General features: G+C 39.3%; 1 protein-coding gene across 1 annotated transcript in view; it reads right to left on the reverse strand.

Annotated features, from left to right (window-relative positions):
• Positions 1 to 23938, reverse strand: part of LOC110952768 (collagen alpha-3(VI) chain) — a 46536-nt gene that overhangs the window by 19174 nt on the left and 3424 nt on the right. Inside the window, exons 2-5 of the mRNA XM_051959140.1 lie at positions 16368 to 16476; positions 11063 to 11656; positions 9830 to 10453; positions 9111 to 9701 (exon numbers count right to left, since the gene is read on the reverse strand). Coding sequence (XP_051815100.1) covers positions 9111 to 9701; positions 9830 to 10453; positions 11063 to 11656; positions 16368 to 16452 — 1894 coding nt within the window. The 5' untranslated portion in view covers positions 16453 to 16476. The remainder of the gene's footprint in view (positions 1 to 9110; positions 9702 to 9829; positions 10454 to 11062; positions 11657 to 16367; positions 16477 to 23938) is intronic.

Genomic DNA, 23938 nt, shown 5'->3' on the forward strand with positions numbered 1-23938 from the left:
TTTTTTTTTGCGCTGCTGTCTTCCTTGTTGATAGTTCTTTTTAAAAAGTGTTTTTACCCAATTATATCAAAAAAAAGCATACTGAAAGTAAAAATTTTGTGTCTATTAATAAAATGTACAATTTATTTTCTTACCTCCTGAACTTTCCACCTCAACTGCCATTTCAGTGAGATGACTCATTAAACTTTGTTCAATTCTAGGAAGATTCACAAAATCAGCGACTGAGTAAGTGTATTCTGGATTAGAAGAAATAAGTTCCAGCTCCGCTGAATTTGACATCCTTGATCCAATTGCAATTGCAACAACTCCTGCTGCTTTGAGCGCATTTCCTGGCCCTCGTGGAGAATCTCTCGATCTGCCACCAGCCAGTACGATAAGTATCTGTTTGGTGTCTTCATTACGTCGACCTCCAGCTTTTTCAACAAACACATTGTCCTTCACAAACTGGAGTGCTGCTCCAATATACTGAGGTCTTCCACCTTTTGGTTTAAGGCTTGCAATGTGCTTGAGAACATCATCTTTTGTAATGTACGTATCCAGGCTAAAACTGAGTTCAGGATTGTTGCTATACTGTACAACAGCAACTTTATCTTTTCTTTGATCCAGGTCAAACCTGCCAGCCACTTTTGCAACAAATTCACGGACAGCACTGAATCTACTCCTCACATCATCAGATCCATCAATGAGAAATACAATATCTCTGTTCATGCTAGAGCTTGACCCTAAAGAAGTGTCACATACATTTAATTAGTTACTTTTTCAACAAAATCAGAATACTGTCAAAGTAGCCAAATGCATGCAATTTAGATAATTGCATATATACATATATTCAGTATTAAATGAAAATTGCAATATTAATGTGAAGTTGTATTAATTAGAATGTGTTTTCACTCACCAACACCAGGGCTGATTGTGCTTTTGAGAGAGGTAATGGATGAGAGCAACTGTTCTCTCACAAGAGGAAAGTCTGAAATCTCCTTGATAAAGTACTCTGCTCTCGGAGCCAACCGCTCCATCTCCGATCTGTCTGCATTATTTACTCCAACACCAAAAAGAACAATTCCAGCATTTCTCAGTCTCTCCACTGGATCTAAGATATCATCGTCAGACTTTCTCCCACTTAAGAGGATGAGTATCTGTGGGACTCCCTGCAGGGCTCTGCTGCCAGATGAAGCAGTGAAGACAGCATTTCTTACATAATCAAGGGCTGCACCAGTGTTCAGTGTATGCCCTCCTTTCAGTTTTACATTGCTGAAATGACTCAAGACGTCATCTTTCAGTGAATACTTGTTCAGGAGAAAATCAGTAGTGGCCTCTGTGCTGTACTGGATTAAAGCAACTTGTGCTTTTCTCGGCCCAATTTCTATTTGTTTAAAAAACTCTCTGACAAATTCCAAGATTTGTTTTTCATTCGCTAGCATATCAGTAGATCCATCAAGGAGAAAAACAATATCAGCACTCTGGACATCTGCAATTGGGGGATTGTCTGAAATGGACACAAACGAACATGGTATAAAACCAACACACTTATACACACTATCAAAAGTTTGGACACACTTTCTTATTCAATTAAGCTTTTATGCCCATAAGGGTGCCATCTTAAAAAGCTGTTGTTTTCTACTTCTTACCAGTGATAATTGGAAATTCGCTTGTTTCTTGGGTGCCCTTCAATGTGGCTTCCAGAGATGGATTCATGTTTTGCAGATTTTTATAGTTTGCGACATAAAAATAATGTGCTGGTGTGTAAGCAATGGTTTGCATCTCCAAAGTATCAGCATTCATTGTTCCAATACTAAAAATCTTTATTCCATTGTCTTTGAGAGATTGTGCTGGTCCTCTGACATCATCCTCAGATCTCCCACCACTAAACACATACAGATACTGAGGGACCGAGTCTTCCCGTCTGCCTCCAACTGACGCTGCAAAGACATTGTCTCTCACAAACTCCAGTGCTTTTCCAGTATTAAGGGGTCGTCCCAATTTATGGCTCATTGTTCTAATGGAATTGAGCACATCATTCTTGGATGAATAGGAATTCAAGTAAAAATTGACTGTGGCTTCACGGCTGTATTGAACAACTGCCACTTGGTCTCTCTTACTACCCAGGCTTAAAGTTTCAACAATTTTTTCAACATAGCCTCGTATCTCTTCAAAGCCATTCCGAGAGTCATATGATCCATCAATAAGAAATACAACATCATTTTTCTTAGAATCTGTAACAAAAACAAGAAACATATAAACAAAGGCAATGTGTTTTTCTTCAGGTCACTAATAAGATTCTTCTTGTAAATAATCATTCTCTATGCTAAGCAGTATTTTAGTTAAAAGGGAAAAACGTGACATCTTACCAAAGCTTGCTGTGGGAGGAGTTTGCTCTGCATGGTGGAAAGCCTCTCGCAACAATGACAACACATCCTGTTTGACACTAGGAAGTTCTTCATAATCAGTAATTGAGAGTGCATAACTGGGTTCCTGAGATACTGTCTGTAGCTCTAGGGTGTCAGCATCAGTAGTTCCAATGGCAACAGAAATAACACCAATTTCCCTCAGATTTTTGACTGGGGTTCTAATGTCATCCCCAGATCGTCCACCACTTAGTAGTATGAGTATTTGTGGAACTCCCTCCAGAAGTCTGCTTCCAGACTCAACAGTAAATGCATGTTGGCTTACATACTTGAGAGCAGCTCCAATGTTGAGAGGATAACCTCCTTTGTGATTTAGACCTCTTATGGCTTCAAGAACATCATTTTCTGTTGAGTAACGTCTCAAGTTAAAATTAATCTCTGCTGTGTCGCTGTACTGGACTATAGCGACGTGATCTTTGTTTGCACCAATGTTTAGCTCTTCCACTATTCTCTGTACAAAGTCTTGAATATCTGTAAATCTTCGCTGAGAATCATCAGAACCATCAAGCAAAAAAACAATGTCTCTTCTGTTGGGATCTGTAATCACACAGAAATTAAAACAAATTGGTTGATGATGAAATTGTAATGAAAATTATTATTCCTGCAAATGTTCATGAACTCTGCATACACAACTTGCACTGCTATGATAAGTACCTATTTGTTAGCATAATCCACAGCCAGGCTTGCTTGATGTACAGCACTGCCAAAGTAGGGAATCCTACAAATGCTATGACCAAAATGCAAAAACTTGGTTCTTGTAGCTTGATTCTGATCATTTGTATAATGTCCACTTGTGCCAAATGGTGTAAATGAGTGGTAAATGACATTACAATTGAATAAATATCAAATTTCAATCTCAATTATCAGAATTCAACTTATCTGAGAAAAAGTGTCCCAAATGAAACCAAATTTGTTGTTCATAACATGTCTTCTCTTGTTAACATCTTATAAGCCAGTGGTGGCTTCACATTCTCCGGTTTCTTAACTTTGGGAAATCCAACATATTTATGGACTACCATCAATCATTCAACCTGATTTTAATGAGCAATTTCTGATCTACAACAATTTGACAATGCATTAAGTTCTGCTTGCAGTGTAAAACTCACAGTCATTACTGTCTTACCATATGATGCTGGTGTAATGATAGGGTTTTCAGTCTTCTTTAGCATAGAAATTATTTGTTGTTCAATGTCAGACAGATCACTGGAATCTGCTGCATAGAAAGCATGATTGGCTTCCTGTGAAATAGACTGAATCTCAGGGCGGTCTGCATTCTTCATTCCCACCACAAAGGCCATCACACCAATTTCTTTCAAATTTTCAGCAGCAGTTCTGACATCATCACTGGACTGTCCACCAGTTACGAGAACCAAACTCTGAGGGACACCCTTATGCCGTCTACTTCCAGAAGAGGCTGTTAAAACATTATCCTTGACATACTGGAGTGCCGCACCAGTATTGAGGGGTCTACCTCCTTTATGCCTCAGATTTCGTACATTGTTCACAACATTTTGCTGTGTTTTGAATGTGTTCAGAAAGAATTCAGCGGACGGCTCTCTGCTGTACTGCACCACCGAAACACGATCTTTGTCATCATCTACATTAAGTTTTTCCACAATCCTCTCAGCAAAGCTAAGCACTGCTGGAAAGTCAGTCTGCATTTCATCGGAGGAATCCAGTAAAAACACAATATCACTTTGAATGGATTCACTTTGACCTGAGGAGCCTTGATGAAAGAGATGAAGTTTAGGTTAGAGTTAATTCAGTTATCTGAGAGATAGATAGTCGTGAACAAAAGTTTACATACAAGACCATGTATATCATAACACCCTTGAGTTTCAAATGACTCCCACAAATATTTTTCCATTGTGTATTTTTGACCAAGCAGATTTTGTCATAATTCTGGAAGACCTATCATATAATATACACACGTGGACAAAATTGTTGGTACCCCTCAGTTAAAGAAGGAAAAACCCACAATTCTCACTGAAATCACTTGAAACTCACAAAAGTAACAATAAATAAAAATTTATTGAAAATTAAATAATCAAAATCAGCCATCACTTTTGAATTGTTGATTAACATAATTATTTAAAAAAACAAACTAATGAAATACGGCTGGACAAAAATGATGGTACCCATAACTTAATATTTTGTTGCACAACCTTTTGAGGCAATCACTGCAATTAAACGATTTCTGTATTTGTCAATGAGCGTTCTGCAGCTGTCAACAGGTATTTTGGCCCACTCCTCATGAGCAAACAGCTCCAGTTGTCTCAGGTTTGATGGGTGTCTTCTCCAAATGGCATGTTTCAGCTCCTTCCACATATGTTCAATGGGATTCAGATCTGGGCTCATAGAAGGCCACTTTAGAATAGTCCAACGCTTTTCTCTCAGCCATTCTTGGGTGTTTTTGGCTGTGTGTTTTGGATCGTTGTCCTGTTGGAAGACCCATGACCTGCGACTGAGACCAAGCTTTCTGACACTAGGCAGCACATTTCTCTCCAGAATGCCTTGATAGTCTTCAGATTTCATCGTACCTTGCACACTTTCAAGACACCCTGTGCCAGATGCAGCAAAGCAGCCCCAAAACATTACTGAGCCTCCTCCATGTTTCACCGTAGGGACAATGTTCTTTTCTTCGTATGCTTGGTTTTTGAGTCTATGAACATAGAGTTGATGTGCCTTACCAAAAAGCTCCAGTTTGGTCTCATCTGTCCAAAGGACATTCTCCCAGAAGCTTTGTGGCTTGTCAACATGCATTTTTGCAAATTCCAGTCTGGCTTTTTTATGAGTTTTTTTCAGCAGTGGTGTCCTCCTTGGTCGTCTCCCATGAAGTCCACTTTGGCTCAAACAACGACGAATGGTGCGATCTGACACTGATGTACCTTGGCCTTGGAGTTCACCTTTAATTTCTTTGGAGGTTGCTCTGGGCTCTTTGGATACAATTCCAACGATCCGTCTCTTCAATTTGTCATCAATTTTCCTCTTGCGGCCACGTCCAGGGAGGTTGGCTACTGTCCCGTGGGTCTTGAACTTCTGAATAATATGAGCCACTGTTGTCACAGGAACTTCAAGCTGTTTAGAGATGGTCTTATAGCCTTTACCTTTAAGATGTTTGTCTATAATTTTTTTTCGGATGTCCTGGGACAATTCTCTCCTTCGCTTTCTGTTGTCCATGTTCAGTGTGGTACACACCTTTTCACCAAACAGCAGGGTGACTACTTGTCTCCCTTTAAATAGGCAGACTGACTGATTATGAGTTTGGAAACACCTGTGATGTCAATTAAATGACACACCTGAGTTAATCATGTCACTCTGGTCAAATAGTTTTCAATCTTTTATAGAGGTACCATCATTTTTGTCCAGGCCTGTTTCATTAGTTTGTTTTTTTAAATAATTATGTTAATCAACAATTCAAAAGTAATGGCTGTTTTTGATGATTTAATTTTCAATAAATTTTTATTTACTGTTACTTTTGTGAGTTTCAAGTGATTTCAGTGAGAATTGTGGGTTTTTCCTTCTTTAACTGAGGGGTACCAACAATTTTGTCCACGTGTGTATAATAATATGAAGGAATCAAAATGTATGATTATTTATGACAAAGATGCATGTGTTCCAGTCATTTCAGTATTTAAAAAAAAGAATTGTAAGAGTCATTGAAACTGGAGATGGCCATGATGTCACGACTGCAGATATAGATAGATAGGTAGGTAGGTAGGTAGGTAGGTAGATAGCTAGATAGATAGATAGATAGATAGATAGATAGATAGATAGCCTTACCTAAAGCATTTTGTGGTTTTTGTCTTTGCTGCTGTCGAGGCACCCTTTTCACAAATGACACAAGTTGTTGCTGGATGCTCCCAATATCATCAAACCGAAGCACGGAGAAGGCATAGGAAGGGATATGTGCAATCATTTGAAGCTCAAGTATGTCAGCATTTCTTGTACCTACACAAAATGGAACAACTTTTTCCCGTTTTAGGGCAGCAGCAGCACTTGCTACATCATCTTGAGATCTTCCCCCAGTCAACAGCATTAATATCTGAGGAACACCCTCTTGACGCCGACTTCCTGAAGATTCGCCAAAAGCATTGTTGGTCACATAGTTAAGAGCTGCGCCAGTATTGAGGGGTCTTCCCCCTTTATGGTTCAACTGTTGAATTGCATTCAGAACTTCTTGTTTTTCCATGTAAGTGTTCAAACTGAAATGTGTCTGTGGATCTTTGCTGTACTGAACCACAGAAACACGATCTTTGTTCTGAGCAACATTGAGTGTTTCTACCACTTGTTGGACAAAAGTTTTCATTGCTGGGAAGCCACTCCGTGCATCATCTGACCCATCCAAAAGAAACACAATGTCTCTTTGAGGGGATTCTAATTCAACTAGAAGAGAATATGAAAAGTTTGTTTAAAAATCAGAGATATGATACACATACTGAAATGTACTGTGGTGTGATAATTACAGAATATGCAGTTAGCCAAACTATAGGAGATGGTGGTGAAACTCTTAACTAGTAATTGCAATAAACAAAGTGAGATGCTAGAACATTTAGGAAAACTGGTGGATGAAAAAGAATACTGAGACACTACAACGGGCATATTCCTCTTTCACAAATGGAGGATGGAGAAAAGCAAATTGAAGTTTCTGTTTAACCCTAAATATTCAGTCAATGATGTGATAATCATTGGCTCAAGAAAGAGCTTAAAAATAGAACAAAACGCTCTCTGGGGTACAAGAAGAAAAAGGATGAGAGCCAAACAAGAAACAACATAACCAGGGGTTAGCCAATGGAGAGAGGTAAAGGAACAAGAAATTGTTTGACTGTCATTCTTACGAAGACGAAGCCGTTTCATCAAAATTCAAATGATGAAAGATCAAATGCACAAGACCATAAGCAAGAAGACAGTTTACTTCTCAACTATGAATCAGTGACACTTCTTACCAACATAAGTAGGAGGCTCTGTTTGTATTTCCACCTGGACAAATGCCGCTATCTCTGGCTGAATGGATAAAAGTTCACCAAAGACAGGCAAGTTAAAAAGAAATTTGGAGGAGAAGGCAATTTTTTGAAGTTCCTCCTGGTCAGCGTTTTTCATTCCAATGGCGAAAGACAGAACACCGCTTTGCTTTAAGTCATATGCAGCTCTGGAAACATCATCATTGGATTTGCCTCCGGTCAGTAAAAACAGAATCTGAGGGACTCCTTCCTGGCGTCTACTACCAGATGAAGCAGTGAAAACATAATCTTTCACAAACTGTAGAGCAGCTCCAGTGTTCCGAGATCTTCCTCCTTTATGTCGAAGACTTCTTACAGCATAGATGATAGCCTTTTTGGATCTGTGACTCATTAGATTGAAGTAAACCTTAGCGTTATCACTATACAGCACAACAGACACTCGGACCTTATCTTCTTCAATGTCCAGCTCTTCTGCCATTCTTCTGACAAACTCTCGAATAGCTGGGAGCCCATTTCTGGAGTCATCCGACCCATCAAGTAGAAACACTATATCCCGCTTATTGCTCCGTGTGTCAACTGGTAGATACATGGATAGACAGAAAGAGGATTCACGAACTGCGTGTTTGAGACTATACTGTGCAAATGGCCATTTATGAACATAAGCAAGTGAGAAGCTCAGTGATAAAAGCTGAGCTCAAAGACATATGAGCTATTGCTCTGAAGCAAAATTGCAAAAGAACCATCTTTTTACAAAAAAGATGTTTGCGCAAATTTGTTGATTGATCTTCAAAGTAGCATGTAAGAGAACATGTTGAAAGAAAAGGAAACCTAAGAAATACAGAACAGCTTTTTTCAGAAAAGATATTCTATTGAGAGTAATTCTAAATGCCATGCAACAGAAATGAGCCAATTTTTTTTTTCATCTTGTCATAAATTACTACATTCTATGAATTAGGAGAGTTTAGAGAAAGAGTATTAGTGCTAGGGAGCAGGTAAATAAGACAATACTATACTCCAAACAGTGCAAATGTCAAGTTCTTACCTACTAAATCAGAGATTCCATTCATGCTTTCCCCAGTGTCTTTGTGTATATTCAGTGTGGCACCAAGTTGTGATTGGATTGAGGGTAACTTGGAGAAGTCAGTGACCTTGTATGTGAAACCAGGTTTGAAGGAAATTGTTTCCAACTCTGAAATATTGGCATCTCCCACTCCAATCCCCAGGGATACAATTTCATGCTCTTTAAGAGAAAAGGCTGGGCCTCTCACATTATCAGTGGATGGCTTGCTACTTAAAATAATTAAAATCTGGGGCACTCCTTCCAGTCTTCTGCTACCCGTGGAAGCAGTGAAAACTCTATGCCTCACAAACTGAAGGGCTGCACCGATATTATGGCGCTTTCCACCCTTGTGCCGTAAATTATTTATGGCATTTATGTTGTCATTCTTTGTCTTGTGAGAACTCAGGTAGAAATTCACCTCAGGACTATCAGCAAATTGAACCACAGACACTCTGTCTTGGCTTTCATCGACATTGAGGCTCTGCACTATGTTCTTAACAAAGAGCTTTATGTCTGGGAATCCATCTCTGGTGTTTTCAGAGCCATCCAATAGGAACACAATATCTCTTTTTACAGCATCGCTTTGAGCTAAGACACAACAAATAAGGTTTGGTTATTCTCATAAAGCACCAGAAACATCAACAAAAGTGTTAGTACGCCAGTAAGAAAATATTTTTTTCTTACCTTCCTGTAGGACAACGGCTAGTTCTTCCCTTGGAAGGCTCACATAGTTATTGAGCCTTTGTGGTATAGTGCTCAGTTCACTGAATTCCCTCACTTTGAAGGCAAATGAGGGGTTGTGTGAAATTTCCTCAATCTGCTTTGGGTCTGCATCCTTGACACCAACACCAAATGGCACGACTCCCTCTGTCTTCAGTGCACCAGCAGGTTCTTTCACGTTATCCGTGGAGCGGCTTCCAGCCAAGACTATCAGGAACTGAGGGACATTTTGTGCAGCCCGACTGCCATAGCTTTCAGACAGGATGGTGTCCTTCATGAATCTCAGAGCAGAGCCTGTGTTTAAACTGCGTCCACCAGCCAATGTCATGCCATTGACAGCTCTTATCACCTCATCTTTGGTTTGATAAGTGTTAAGGTAGAAATTTGGAGTTGGCCGCTCACTGTGTTGAACCACTGAAATTCGTACCTTGTCAATACCAATGTCAAGTGGTTCAATTACTTTAATGATAAAATCCCGGATGTAGGCAAAATCTGCTCGAACACGGTCTGTCCCATCAATAAGGAAGGCAACATCTCTTTCACCTCCAGAGATAACTGAGGGAAACAAAGAAAGCCAAATTAATTGTTACCAGAGTAGCTTTTCATTACAGTTGAATCATCTGACATTGCATTTATTTAATTTAACATAAACATTGTAGAAACAGAAAAAACACAAAACTAACCAGTTTCCTCTGGGAATGTTGTAACATCGGTATCGCCAACCACTGTTATCAGCTTTGGCATGATCACTTCAGCCATTGCTGGTAAACTGGAGAAACTTATTTCGTGGTAAGCCAAATCTTCAACAAAGGCAACTGTCTTCAGAAGAGACTCATCTGCTTGTCCAGAACTGACAGTGAAAGTCAAAACACCAGCTAAAGCCAATTTATCGGCCACGGCCTTAACCTCATCCTGGTGGGGACCACCTGTGATCAGAACCAAAACCTGCTGGACTCCCTGCTTCCTCCGTGACCCAGTTGATGCTTGGAACATATTGGCCAGCGCATAATTCATGGCAGCTCCTGTATTCAGAACTGACCCTCCAGTCAGCCTGAGCTGAGAGATTTTATTCACAACATCTTGCCTGTTGCCATAGCTGTTCAGGTAAAATTCTATTTTTGGACGGGCAGCAAACTGCAGAAGACCAATCTGAACCCTGTCTGGACGTACATCCAGTTGGTTGACCACGTTGATCATGAAGTCTCTCACATAGGGGAAATTACCACTACCAATGTAGCTCGAGCCATCCACAAGGAAAACAATGTCTCGGACCACTTTTTGTGTCTGCACTGTTGTTATCTCCACCCCTGAGGAAAAGCACAAAAACAAAAATAACTACTTTTGGTGGAATACCACATTAAAGACATTTTTGGTTACACATTAATGATGAATGGTCACTCATTGAACTGCAGGAAGACTTTGTCACCTACAGCTCTTCATCTACTCAGTATTTTCTGGTTCTTTCTCTTTTTTTACCATTATTTTCTCGATTATTTAAATGTGATCCTCAGACAAAACTCAAGGTTCTTATTTTGGTAGGTAAGCCGTACAACAAAAGTCTTCCAGCAATCTGCTGTTGAAAAGCTTTAAAACTAATGCAGAAGAAAATTCTCTCAGGAAAATTCTCTGTAGTCACCAACACAACCACATGTATTAAACTAATTGTACAAGCCAAATATATCACATTTTCATTGGGTTGAGATTTGATTATATGTTTAGAAATCACATAGCATATAGGACTTCACTAGCTTTGTTTAGTTCTGCATCACTCTGTATCAGACATGTCATTCGTTGTTTTTTATCTATTTATTCATTAGTTAGTCCTTTAATTTGCACATTGAATCAAACATCAGTTATTTAGTTCATATCATTGCTTTTTACAATGTATTGAATATGTTCAGAAGACAAAGAATTACCTGGCTCAGTGGGTACTTCAGTCACCACCACCCCAGCTAGAGTAGAGAGTGCAGCGACAATTTCCCTTGGGTTGCGAAACAGTGTGCGGAAGTCCTTAGTCATGAACACTACTTTGTCAGCAAAGGCAATCTGCTTCAGCTCCTGCTCATCAGCAGACCTTGAGCCTGCAGCCAGAGTCAATACACCCATTCGCTGAAGGGCCAAAGCAGGCTGTTCCACACTGTCACTAGACCTCTTACTAGTCAACAACAGCAAAAGTTGGGGTACTCCCTGCTGAAGACGACTGCCTTTCTCAGACTGCAGCATATTCACTCGCACAAAGTCCAAGGCTGCTCCAATGTTGACTGTCTGTCCTGGTCTTGCTTTGATAGTACCCAAAGCAGCTGTTATTGCCTCCTTGGTTCCATGAGTGTTCAAATCCATCTCGAGTCTTGGGACAGTGCTGAACTGGGCAATACCCACTTGAACTCCATCTGGACCGATTGGCATTCTGTCAACAAATCTCTTGATGAATTCGCGTAAACTATTGATGGCTGCTGTGCCCATTGTATTGTCGATCAGGAAAATGATGTCTCGTTTCCCAACCACCAAAACTGAAAAGAGAAAAAAAATATTACAATTCGAATAATAAACCTATGGGTTTTAAGAGGTTCCTTGCACCATTGGTGCTCGGACCCTAATGAAAGTAGATTTTTTTAAAATAAATGTTATAGTAATGAAGCTATAAACACTGATGGCTAAGAAATTATTTGGGATGTGCATTAGGCAATAGTGACATAAAAACAAATGGAGACACATTGCTTTTTCCTCAACAATGTTTTCTTATACATATGAATTACTGTTACAATCAAAATCATGTATGTAGTTTGTAGAATTACTTAATTTCATTTAATTTGCAACCTACCTGGTGATGAGGATTTTACAACTTCATACAATAAAAAACTATTCAAAAGTAAACTGCACACATTTTCATACACATTTTTTTAATGCTAGAACTTATAACTGCAGTGTACTTTAAGTTCTGTTAAGGAATATTTTGGGGAATATTTGATGTAGTAATGGTATGGCCAGCATGTCCCGTGTTTTCAGCTAATACCAGATAGGTGTACTCTACCTGCCAGAATTTACAAGTGACTGGTTAAAAGAGTGAAACACCCACTCAGAATGAGCAAGTACTGTTAAACCTTTTCCCTTTGAGTTTGTTTTGAAATTTTGCCACAGAGCCAGTGAATTTGAAACTTTCAAGCTAACACTCTGAACTTCAAAACCCATAGACAGGTTTAAAAAGCATGCGTTCTTAAAGAAACTCGGCCAAATAAAACCATTCATTATTGAAAAAAGCTATGTAAAAACATCAGATTTACAACTTTCCAATGGTCCATGAATGTGTCATGTGTGACATATGGTAGCTTGTTTGCAGTGGTTGTAATAAAGCAAATAGGCCCAGCCAAATAGTCTACTTACAGCATACAAAGGTAATAATAGGTAAGATCTGTGGGAATTTAAATTGCAGCCTACATAATGATTCCAGATTTTCTTTTTAATTTTTGTAAAACAAACAAATAGATTAATCTTTTGTTTTTGTTTTTATGATCTATAGCACATAGTAAGGTACAGGGCTACCTCCTAATGTCTTTATCTTAGTAGAATATCTGTTAACAATTATACTCTTTACCACTGCAAAGTTTTATGTAAGACAGTCACATTCCAACTAATTGCTGTGCACTAACTTTACACTTTTGTTGGAGTATTATCACTTTTTTAGAAATCCTATTAGGATCGAGAATATAGCAAGTTCAAGTTAAGCACAAGAATGTCTTACATTGCACACTATGTTTCTTGTACTTATTGTGAGCTCTCGCAGGCTTTTCATTTACGAAGTCCCCTTCCACAACCATAATGCCCCACCAACATTTACAGAGAAGTTACATACCTTCTGTGAACTCATTCTGAACTATAATGTTGCGCTGGACCACCCCGTTAATGTATGGGAGCAGTTGGTCACCCATGTTTTCAACTGCTCTGAAATCAGGGGCTGACAGGACAAACGATTTGTCCGTAGCAACTGCTTCCAGATCTGCAGTGGCAGTGTCACCGATCACCACACCAAATGTGATGACGCTGGCCCTCTTAAGGGCCCGGTCACCGGCGCCAGTATCATCAGTGGATGGCCCAGCACTGATAACCACCAACATCTGAGGCACACCCTCATCTGCCCTGCCCCCAGCTGTTTCACTCAAAAGGCTCTCAGCCACTTCCTCCAAGGCAGCCCCCAGGTTAGATTCATCACCCCCTGAGTAGGTGAGGCCTTTCACAGCATCCAGGAGCGATGATTTGCTGTCATAGCTATTTAGATAGAACTTTATTTCTGGATCGGTGTTGTACTGGACCAAGGCCACCCGAATAGTGTCCCTGCCCACATCGAGGCGCTCAATGATTTTCAAAACCAAATCACGAACATAGGGGAAGTTTGCTGCTCCAACGTTCTGTGATCCGTCAATTAAGAGTACTAGGTCAGCTGAATCTTGCGCTTTAAAGAGAGAGAGAGAAAACAAAACAAAATGGAACTTGTAAAAGCGTTAACATAGTGAGACAGGGACAAAGAGTCAAATATGAGAACTCGTGCTAGCATATCATTGCATGTGTCAAGTAACATTCAAGGTAAACAAATCAACAACATGGCAAAACACATAATACTACATGTAGGCTGAACCAGGGAGATCTCCTAAAGCGATGTAATTTGTTGATTTTTTTTCCGTCATCATATCTTAATCAAATGGATTAGTGTTTTTCCATCATGACAGATGGCTCTACCACAGAATACAATGAATGAACTGTGACATTATTTGGATTGTTATAGAAAAACAACTGTGATGAATAGAAAAAACGTTTCAGATTGTTACACTAAGCTATAAAATGGGAAAACTTTGAAAGTATGCATAAAAACATAAAGCAAGAACAAGGACGGAAAATACTAAGATGGCAAAGATGGATAAAAAGACTGATGCTAATACTAAATGTTTACTCATTATAGAATCAATTTATTCAGAATAAATAAACAAAATCAGCAGGACTAGTAGATAGATAGATAGATAGATATTTTTAAATCTAGTCAAAATAAAAACATATGTTATCTAAAGTTTGTGTATCATTTGTGAGCTCCACTGAGTTCAGCCATCCCATGCAGACTCTTGTTACAGACCTCAGGTGAAGTGACCAGTCATGACCCTGTGGACCATCCTTAGTGCCTACACGTTGATAGTACTTGAGAATAGAGCAAATGTGATTCTATACAAAAAGAGCAACATTTTGTAAATTGGGGATATTTCCAAATAATTTTGAATCATCTATGCTTGCACTTGACTTTTTTAAGTTTAATGCCCTTAATTTAGTTTTATCTTTCTCATCTCTGTGACTTACTGTATCTTACTGCGCACCACTAAAGGGTATCTACTTATAAAAACATTCTCAGAGTACTTCTGTGGGTTATAGATGGGTCCAGACAGGTTCATCACTGTTTCAAATACAGAATATTGTACATATCTTCCACAGATAGACATTGTGACTGATAAAGACAAACATACATGTGCAGGACACATAAGCAGTGGAGCGTGGTTAGCTGTTGTTAAAAGCTCATTGATTGACTTTGGGATGGGATGTTTAAATTGGGTACAACATCTTGGTGGTTGCGTTCTTGTCTATTTTCTGATGAAACGTTGGTCGTCTGAAATGTCATTACGTGGACTTCATCCACTCTACTACAAAGAGTCGTCATCTAAAACTGTACCCAGTATGCCTTATTGAAAAGCATCTTTGACAAAACGTATCTGTGCTATTAAAACAAACTGAGCACCCTAATCTAAAATGTAGCAGATGTCTCAGTCACATGCAAATCTTATGGTGATTTTTAAAGCATTAGGGGCATATTAAGTGTGGTAAGACAAAAAGAGTGATGTTAATTTTGCAAGTGGGCAGTGAAAGGTTATTGTGGTTAAAAAAACTTGACTGTGTTAATAATGAAGTCCAGTCACGTCGTCATATGCAGCAGTTTCTTCCTGCACATGTAGACACATTAGTATGGTAGTGACACTGGTCCCATTTCATTACCTGTCCCTCCTCCAGCCACAGGGGCCTCATTTGCCACTGGAGCACCCCCTGACTGGGACACTGCACCGCAAATCCCCACTACTATTTCTTGGATTATATCCCGCAAGGCCAGGAAGGAGTCTACACTGAACACATGAGTGGCATGAGGCTGGCTAGCCATCTCCCTGAGCTCGGAGTCCACTGCATCCTGAACTCCAACTGCAAACATCTCCACGCCTGCCAGTTGCAGCGCCAGAGCTGGCTCGGTCACGTCATCCTGAGAGCGCCCATCTGTTAGCACCAACACCACCTGGACCGTTCCGTCAACAGCACGACTGCCCGCAGCAGTGGTCAAGTGTGTACGTATCAGGAAATCCAGACCGAGCCCAGTGCGGGTGCCCCCACCACGGTAAGACATAGACTTGATGTGTGCCAGGACTCCCTGTGTTGTTGGGTAGCTGTTGAGGTGGAACTCAGTTTCGGGCCTGCTATTGTACTGGACAAGGGCGAACTTAAACCTTTCTCCTCCAACCTGGTGTAGTGATTGTATCAAGGTGTACAGAAAATGTCTGACATGCTCAAAGTTCTCCTCTCCCATACTCCAGGATGAATCCACTAGAAAGTACATATCAGCTGCCAACCCTTGTGCACAATCTTCAGAGAATTGTTTGGAGGACAAAAGTGAAGACCAATGAAAAGTTGCTTGAGGCATGGTACCAGAATAATATTACTCTAGTGTATACTGTTGCACAATATTATTATTGTACTATTTACATCATTTTAAGTTTGACAGCATCAGTCTAGTTAGATTCTAAAAAGTACCTGACTTAACTTAGTGCTCTAATGTTTCCTGAGGCTTCTATTCAGATTTTGTCCCATATTGAGACTGATAGTTTGAATTCACATGCTAAATGCTTAAACAAGCCAGTACAGCAACAATGCTTACCAGAGTGGGAAACAAAAACCTTTCTTACATATTTATGTCTTTCTTTTTTATAAAAAATCATGAGAAATTTTATAATCTCCAAATTACTTTTAGTTATTTGAAAAGGTGCAGGTGTAGATTATACATTTTCATTAGAGAAAAACAAAGTCTTACATCCTGATAAGTGTTGCTGAAAAGTAAAGAAAAAATTAAATAAAATTCAAGCAGACAGCTCATTTGCAAAATGAGTACTCTCTGCAGACTGACACTGAGATGAATTCTGTTCAACTTACCATCCTGAGCATCAAGTTTAGGGAGGAGTCCCGCAAACAGGACGCCCAGAAGAGTACACAACGGTAACAACCGGTGCCTCTTCATCTTGAGAAGAAACAAAGAGAACACCTGTGAAAGCAGAAACAAACAAATATGAGTCAGAAAGCACAAACATCAACCACCTTAAAACATGCCATTTAAGAAGCAATGATGGAATTTTCATTTTTTAAAAATTACTTTGTGTAGATGGCGTCCTCCTGTACGAATGCATTCTTGAAATCTGCTGTTGAGATTCCTCATTGACCGTTGCAACATCTCAGCCGGGATACTATGAATTTCATCCTGAATTCTCTGTTTTAACTCATCCAGAGTTCTTGGTTGAGTCGTGTACACTTTACTCTTGAGATAGCCCCACAAGAAAAAATCTAAATTTTTACTGCATTCATACAGGAGGACGCCATCTACAGGAAGTAATTTTTAAAAAATGAAAATTCCATCATTGTTTCTTAAATGGCATGTTTTAAGGTTTCAATTACTATGAATAAAATATTTTTCTTCCATCACTCTTTTTATTGGATTGTTAAAAAGTTCCCATTTTTTGTGTCACCCTGTATTTCTGGAATGTATTTCTCTTCAAGGATGTTCTGTTTTACATATTTTGACATTTCCTACACTTACAGCTTTGCTTCTCTAAATATAACACATGCCATTACAAGGGTGCAACGTAAAGTTTTTTTGACAGGATACAAAAGATAAAAATGTTGTGACAAACTCTTTGGCAGTGTATGCAAAAATATGATATCCTACTGTGTAAACCAGAGCGGTGTTGGCACACCCCATTTGGACAACACCACGACAAGCTTTTTTAATCACAGTATCATAATGTTTTTGTGGATGCAACCTCAGTGTAAGTGAGGAACTTCCAGTAGTAGAGATTGGTAATGATGAAAACCGCATGTTAAAAATACCAGCCAATGTACTTTGGTAATTAACTCAGCCTGGCAACAACTGAATTTTCCAAATCACAAAAGAATGTCCTCTTAAAAGGGGTGTTGGACTGGAAAGTCCGGTTTCACAACAGGGGTTTGCATTTTTATTTCACCAACCCACAATCCTTTAACAAAAAAAAACTTCAAGAAGTGCGGACAGTTCACTTTCATCATTCTCAGGGCATAAAACATACATCAGTCCTCATGAGGAGTCAAATCCACGGGCACTCCCTTGCACACACGTCAAACCTATACAACTTCAGACAACCCTGTGATGATAATGATCCAGAAACACCAGAGCAAAAAGCAATTATATTTTAATACTGTGAAACTTAAAACCGCAAAAATGAAAAGACGAAACACCCCCAAATAACCCCAAACTTCTGACTGTGATCTGACAGACTCAACGCTTTGGAAATCAACAAATAATTTGGCAAAATTACATAAACACAAAGTCAAAATGGGATCCTGAAGAGTGAAAAGGCACACGTGGCCTGTTACCAATGAAGTCTTCTCCATTAAGTTAGTGATGGGGAGTAAATGTAGACCCAGTGGAGTCACTTTAACAGCCAATGCTTCTGCTGGCAGACACACCGTAAAAGCTCAGCACTAAAGGCACCTCTTAGGTGAACTGTAAGAAAAATGGTGTTTTAGATCATTAGAGGTTTACTGTCAATTTCTTCACTAATGAAAACAGGAGTGCTATTTCTAGAATGTACAAGACGTTTGTATATTCCGGTACAAAAAATGTGGTTACATCACTATATAATAACTATTGCCCTCTAGTGGAAAACGCAGATACAGCATCTTATGATAGGTCCTGATTGTTCTTGAACAAAGAAATACATAAAACCTCTGCACAGTTTATCTGACTCTCATCATGCTGATGTTCTCTCAATGAGAAAATTTGACTTGGAAGACTTTAAAATGGCATCAAGTCAAAACTTCCTTTGCAGAGTTACGTGGTAGCTCATACTGCAACAGTGATGATCTGTTTTCATCTGCGTACAGGCCAAAATGCTTGTGATTTTATGTCAGGGTATTAGAATGGCTCATTTTTACTGTTTTTGTACTAAATTAATACACGCCAACATGTGTTTTTAGAGAATAATTAACAGAACAGGAAGCACCACTATTCTAAAGCCCTAAACCCGATTCTGTAAACTGAAGGTGATTCAGAGAAAACCCTGACAGTAATGTGAGTTCAGCTAAGTTGTTTTTGGCTTACAGTTTGCTACTATTTAAGGGGTTTCTGCAATTCCCAATAAGTTGAGTTTATCGTTGCAGCTATTCGGAATGAAAACTCCAAGCGTGAATATGCTGACAAGTAATATAAATTAAAACTCCAAACTACATCAACACTTAGAAGCAGATTTATAAAACAGCCAATGCAAAATGTGTTCTTCTAAACCTTGGCAACAATACATGCTCATAATGTCTGAGTTGGGGAAAGGTCATTATCTACAGTGGATTCAAGCAATAATGAATTATAAACACATGACTGCTGTACTCAGTATAGAGCTGCAGAAACTGAGTCAAGCTGTTTATACTGTGATGTGTTCACTGTTTACTCAGGCCACACTTTGCAGATAAGAGTAAAACACTGAAAATCAAAGCTGGTGAAAAAAGCACAGTAACACTGTACTTGTACTTTTTATACAAACCCATCCTAGTGATCATAAAAATGCATGAACCAAACAAAACATAACTTTCCAATGCTGGCTAGCAGTTGAATATTTTAGACATACACACGTGGACAAAATTGTTGGTACCCCTCAGTTAAAGAAGGAAAAACCCACAATTCTCACTGAAATCACTTGAAACTCACAAAAGTAACAATAAATACAAATTTATTGAAAATTAAATCATCAAAATCAGCCATCACTTTTGAATTGTTGATTAACATAATTATTTAAAAAAACAAACTAATGAAATAGGGCTGGACAAAAATGACGGTACCCATAACTTAACATTTTGTTGCACAACCTTTTGAGGCAATCACTGCAATTAAACGATTTCTGTATTTGTCAATGAGCGTTCTGCAGCTGTCAACAGGTATTTTGGCCCACTCCTCATGAGCAAACAGCTCCAGTTGTCTCAGGTTTGATGGGTGTCTTCTCCAAATGGCATGTTTCAGCTCCTTCCACATATGTTCAATGGGATTCAGATCTGGGCTCATAGAAGGCCACTTTAGAATAGTCCAACGCTTTTCTCTCAGCCATTCTTGGGTGTTTTTGGCTGTGTGTTTTGGATCGTTGTCCTGTTGGAAGACCCATGACCTGCGACTGAGACCAAGCTTTCTGACACTAGGCAGCACATTTCTCTCCAGAATGCCTTGATAGTCTTCAGATTCCATCGTACCTTGCACACTTTCAAGACACCCTGTGCCAGATGCAGCAAAGCAGCCCCAAAACATTACTGAGCCTCCTCCATGTTTCACCGTAGGGACAGTGTTCTTTTCTTCGTATGCTTGGTTTTTGAGTCTATGAACATAGAGTTGATGTGCCTTACCAAAAAGCTCCAGTTTGGTCTCATCTGTCCAAAGGACATTCTCCCAGAAGCTTTGTGGCTTGTCAACATGCATTTTTGCAAATTCCAGTCTGGCTTTTTTATGAGTTTTTTTCAGCAGTGGTGTCCTCCTTGGTCGTCTCCCATGAAGTCCACGTTGGCTCAAACAACGACGAATGGTGCGATCTGACACTGATGTACCTTGGCCTTGGAGTTCACCTTTAATTTCTTTGGAGGTTGCTCTGGGCTCTTTGGATACAATTCCAACGATCCGTCTCTTCAATTTGTCATCAATTTTCCTCTTGCGGCCACGTCCAGGGAGGTTGGCTACTGTCCCGTGGGTCTTGAACTTCTGAATAATATGAGCCACTGTTGTCACAGGAACTTCAAGCTGTTTAGAGATGGTCTTATAGCCTTTACCTTTAAGATGTTTGTCTATAATTTTTTTTCGGATGTCCTGGGACAATTCTCTCCTTCGCTTTCTGTTGTCCATGTTCAGTGTGGTACACACCTTTTCACCAAACAGCAGGGTGACTACTTGTCTCCCTTTAAATAGGCAGACTGACTGATTATGAGTTTGGAAACACCTGTGATGTCAATTAAATGACACACCTGAGTTAATCATGTCACTCTGGTCAAATAGTTTTCAATCTTTTATAGAGGTACCATCATTTTTGTCCAGGCCTGTTTCAGTAGTTTGTTTTTTTAAATAATTATGTTAATCAACAATTCAAAAGTAATGGCTGTTTTTGATTATTTAATTTTCAATAAATTTTTATTTATTGTTACTTTTGTGAGTTTCAAGTGATTTCAGTGAGAATTGTGGGTTTTTCCTTCTTTAACTGAGGGGTACCAACAATTTTGTCCACGTGTGTATGCTGAAGTGAAATTATTAAAAGGCAGCTGCAGAGCTGTCACACAAAATGTGATTGCCAGTTATTGGTTCACTCTATAGTGTATATAAAGATCAGACTGATTGCACATTTACTTTTTCTGTAGTCTTACAATCTTTGCTTTGTCAAATAAACATTTCACATACTTGGCTAGAACAGTATATTTCTATCCCGAAAATAATGTTTTTTACAAAGTCAGTGGAAAATGCGGTAACCCTGCAGTCCCCACATTCCGTCACGCTCCAGATATAAGGCCTAAATCACCAAGTCCCTTCATTTCAAGGAAACTTAAGCTGCCTTGGACACTACACCAGATGTTTGTGTTCCCCACTCATGCTCATGTGATTTCAGGTCACTCAAAAGCCACTTCTCTGCACAGTTTGCCAGACTTGGCCAATGTGTCAACACTATGGCTTCCCCTCAGCACCACAGAGGAAAACATAGTAGCACAGTGGAGTCTTGTTTTCTCTGATAGTGGCAGCCAAACAATGGCGGCATGGGTACTTATGTAAGAGGTAAAATTCAGAAAGAAATTCAGTAACCCAAAGCTGCATCATTTTATTTTCCACTTGGGAGCAGGACTTACCACACTCCCATTTGGCATATTATCACTTGAAGTTCATCATATCCAACAAATGACTTGGATAAAAGTAGCAAGATTTGGATCAATTTGGAAGACATTAAACCAGAACAGTGAGCTAACATGTGCAAAAACATTCCATTTATAAACCAGCTGCACAGCTGATTGATATGTGATTGATTGATTATCTGAATTTGTCAATGTGAGCAACCCATCATAGATTACACAGTATCAGTTTTTTTTAATTGTTTTCAAATTTATTGAGTGCAGCTTTAATATAAAGATTATTTAATATGTAGTTTAAAAGGTGAAAACAGCACTTTTAGCTCAAATCAAAGTTTTCTTATACACAGTGAATATCTCTTCTTTTCAGTTTACAGTGGCAGTGGGAGCAAGAAGGATATTAAATCTGAAATATGCTATCCAAAATATACTAACTACCTATTATGGACAATTTGTGTCCAGATTTGCAGACTGCACCTTTAAACTAAACCAATAACATGTCAGAGACAATGCAGTCCTATATCATGTAAGAGACAGCCCAAAATCTTTCTAGCATCCCAGGAGAGATCATTGTCAGGATGCACAATATAGTCCAGCTGCAAAAGTCACAGCTCCAGAACGACTATCCCTTCAAGTAGGCCTGGGCAAAAGAAAAAAAAACTCTTCATCAAAAACAATGAAAAAAATCATATAATGTTCAGTAGTTTCACTTTAATGCATCAGATGCAAACTTTTGTGTTGACATTAAAACCAGTTATTGTGTGTCGTTCTAAATAAGTTAAAGGGGTTAAATTAACGTTAAATTTGCTTTCTGTGGGCTTTTATTAAAAAATACGTTTTCAAAACTGATAAATAATAATCTATTTTAACTGAAATTAAACATTTTGTTTTATTTTCAACTGCATCGCTCAGGCCTTCCTCCAAGCTTTAATCCTCAGTGCTCGTCACATTTCTCTCAAACGTGATGAGCAGCTTTAAAATAATTCTTATACCTATGTTTGCAGAGGAATGAGGTAATTGTTGCCACAGCTAGATCAGACTGTGTGTTAGTTTGAGCCTATTAAATAGTGTATTCCTAGCTAATATAGAAGAGATAGTGTGTCTTATTCTCTGCCACCACGAGGAGTCATCAAAGTCCAAATTTTTTAAATCTTCCACACTCAGTTGGCCTTTCAAGAAGTTGGTGATGTTCATGGGCCATCCAACTACATCTATTATGTTGCACATTCCTGAGCCTAACTATTTATAACAAAGATGTGTCTGTGTGTGTGTGTGTCTGTGTGTGTGTGTGTGTGTGTGTGTGTGCACTGAAGTCACTGGTATAAAATGAAAGGCTACACAGAAGAGCATTTAAGTAGTGAATACCCTATCTGTACACTGTATGTATCATTACGGTTTGCTCAGTATTGTTAAAGCTGTCAGTGTGCATTCACAAAAACTGCTGATGCTGCATTGTGCCCATGAGCAGTCTGAGACACATTTGCAGGGGGACCTCACACACACACATTTATAGCAAAGACCACAAACACGTGGACTCATTAAAACACTCAGACAAGCTGTCAGGGCAGTGCAGCACACTAACCCAGCCTCAGTGACAGATAGCAATGCTAGTGCTTTTGCCCATTGAATCAGCAGATCACCTTGGGTTGGACAGTTCATTCACCTCACAGAACCAAACAGGTCTTCATGCACAAAGAGTTGTTGCAATGAGCATGTTTTCACACAAATCTCTTTCTTGAAGTTGTAAGAAAGAGATGCTTAGTTTTACACTCAAATTACAAAATATGTTGGACGCATGAAAGGTGTGAACAAAAGCCTGCAAAATATATCCAGCTTTATTTCCATTTCTTCAGTACATACAGTCACAACTCTAAAACCACCTGTCTAATACTCTACATGCCTCTCCTTGTGCTACCAAAACAGCTCTGACCCACTGGGGAATGGATACAGGAGCTCTGGGGTGTCCTGTGTTGTCTGGCAGAGGGAGGCTGGCAGGAGATCCTTTGGCCTTCATGTTTGGACTTGTTCCAGCACACTTCATAGATGTTCAATTAGATTGGGATCTGGGGAGTTTATAGACTGGGTCACACATACACTTTAGTATTCCTTTAGCTTTTCCTCAACACTTTATGTGCTGTGGTAGGATCCATGCTTGGGGAGACTGCTGTGATGTGAGGGTGTGAATGGCCTGCATCATTGTTTAGGTGACTGGCACATGTCAAAGTAATGTGAATGCCAGGAAACATGATTTCCCAGCAGAGCTTTGCATTGTAAGGAATTGATCAATTTTATTTACTTCACCTATCAGGGGTTTCAGTGTTGTGGCTGATTAGATGTGTGGAAAGTTTCAAAGTAACATCCACATTATTGTACACTAAACATTCTACTCTATATTCTACTTGTACAAGAATGTGCCCTGCCACAATGCAAAAACAGCTCAATAACAGGTTGAGGAACATGACAAACAGCACAGAATATTGACTTGACCTCCAAACTCATCAGATTTTAATCGGATCATGCCTCCACAAGGTGCAACGGAATAAGCCTGATCCAAAGAGGCCTCACCCTGCAACCCACAGGACCCAAAGGGCCCGCTGCCAGCATTTCAGTACGAGACA

Source organism: Acanthochromis polyacanthus, chromosome 14 (assembly GCF_021347895.1).
Source record: "Acanthochromis polyacanthus isolate Apoly-LR-REF ecotype Palm Island chromosome 14, KAUST_Apoly_ChrSc, whole genome shotgun sequence".
NCBI lineage: Eukaryota > Metazoa > Chordata > Actinopteri > Pomacentridae > Acanthochromis > Acanthochromis polyacanthus.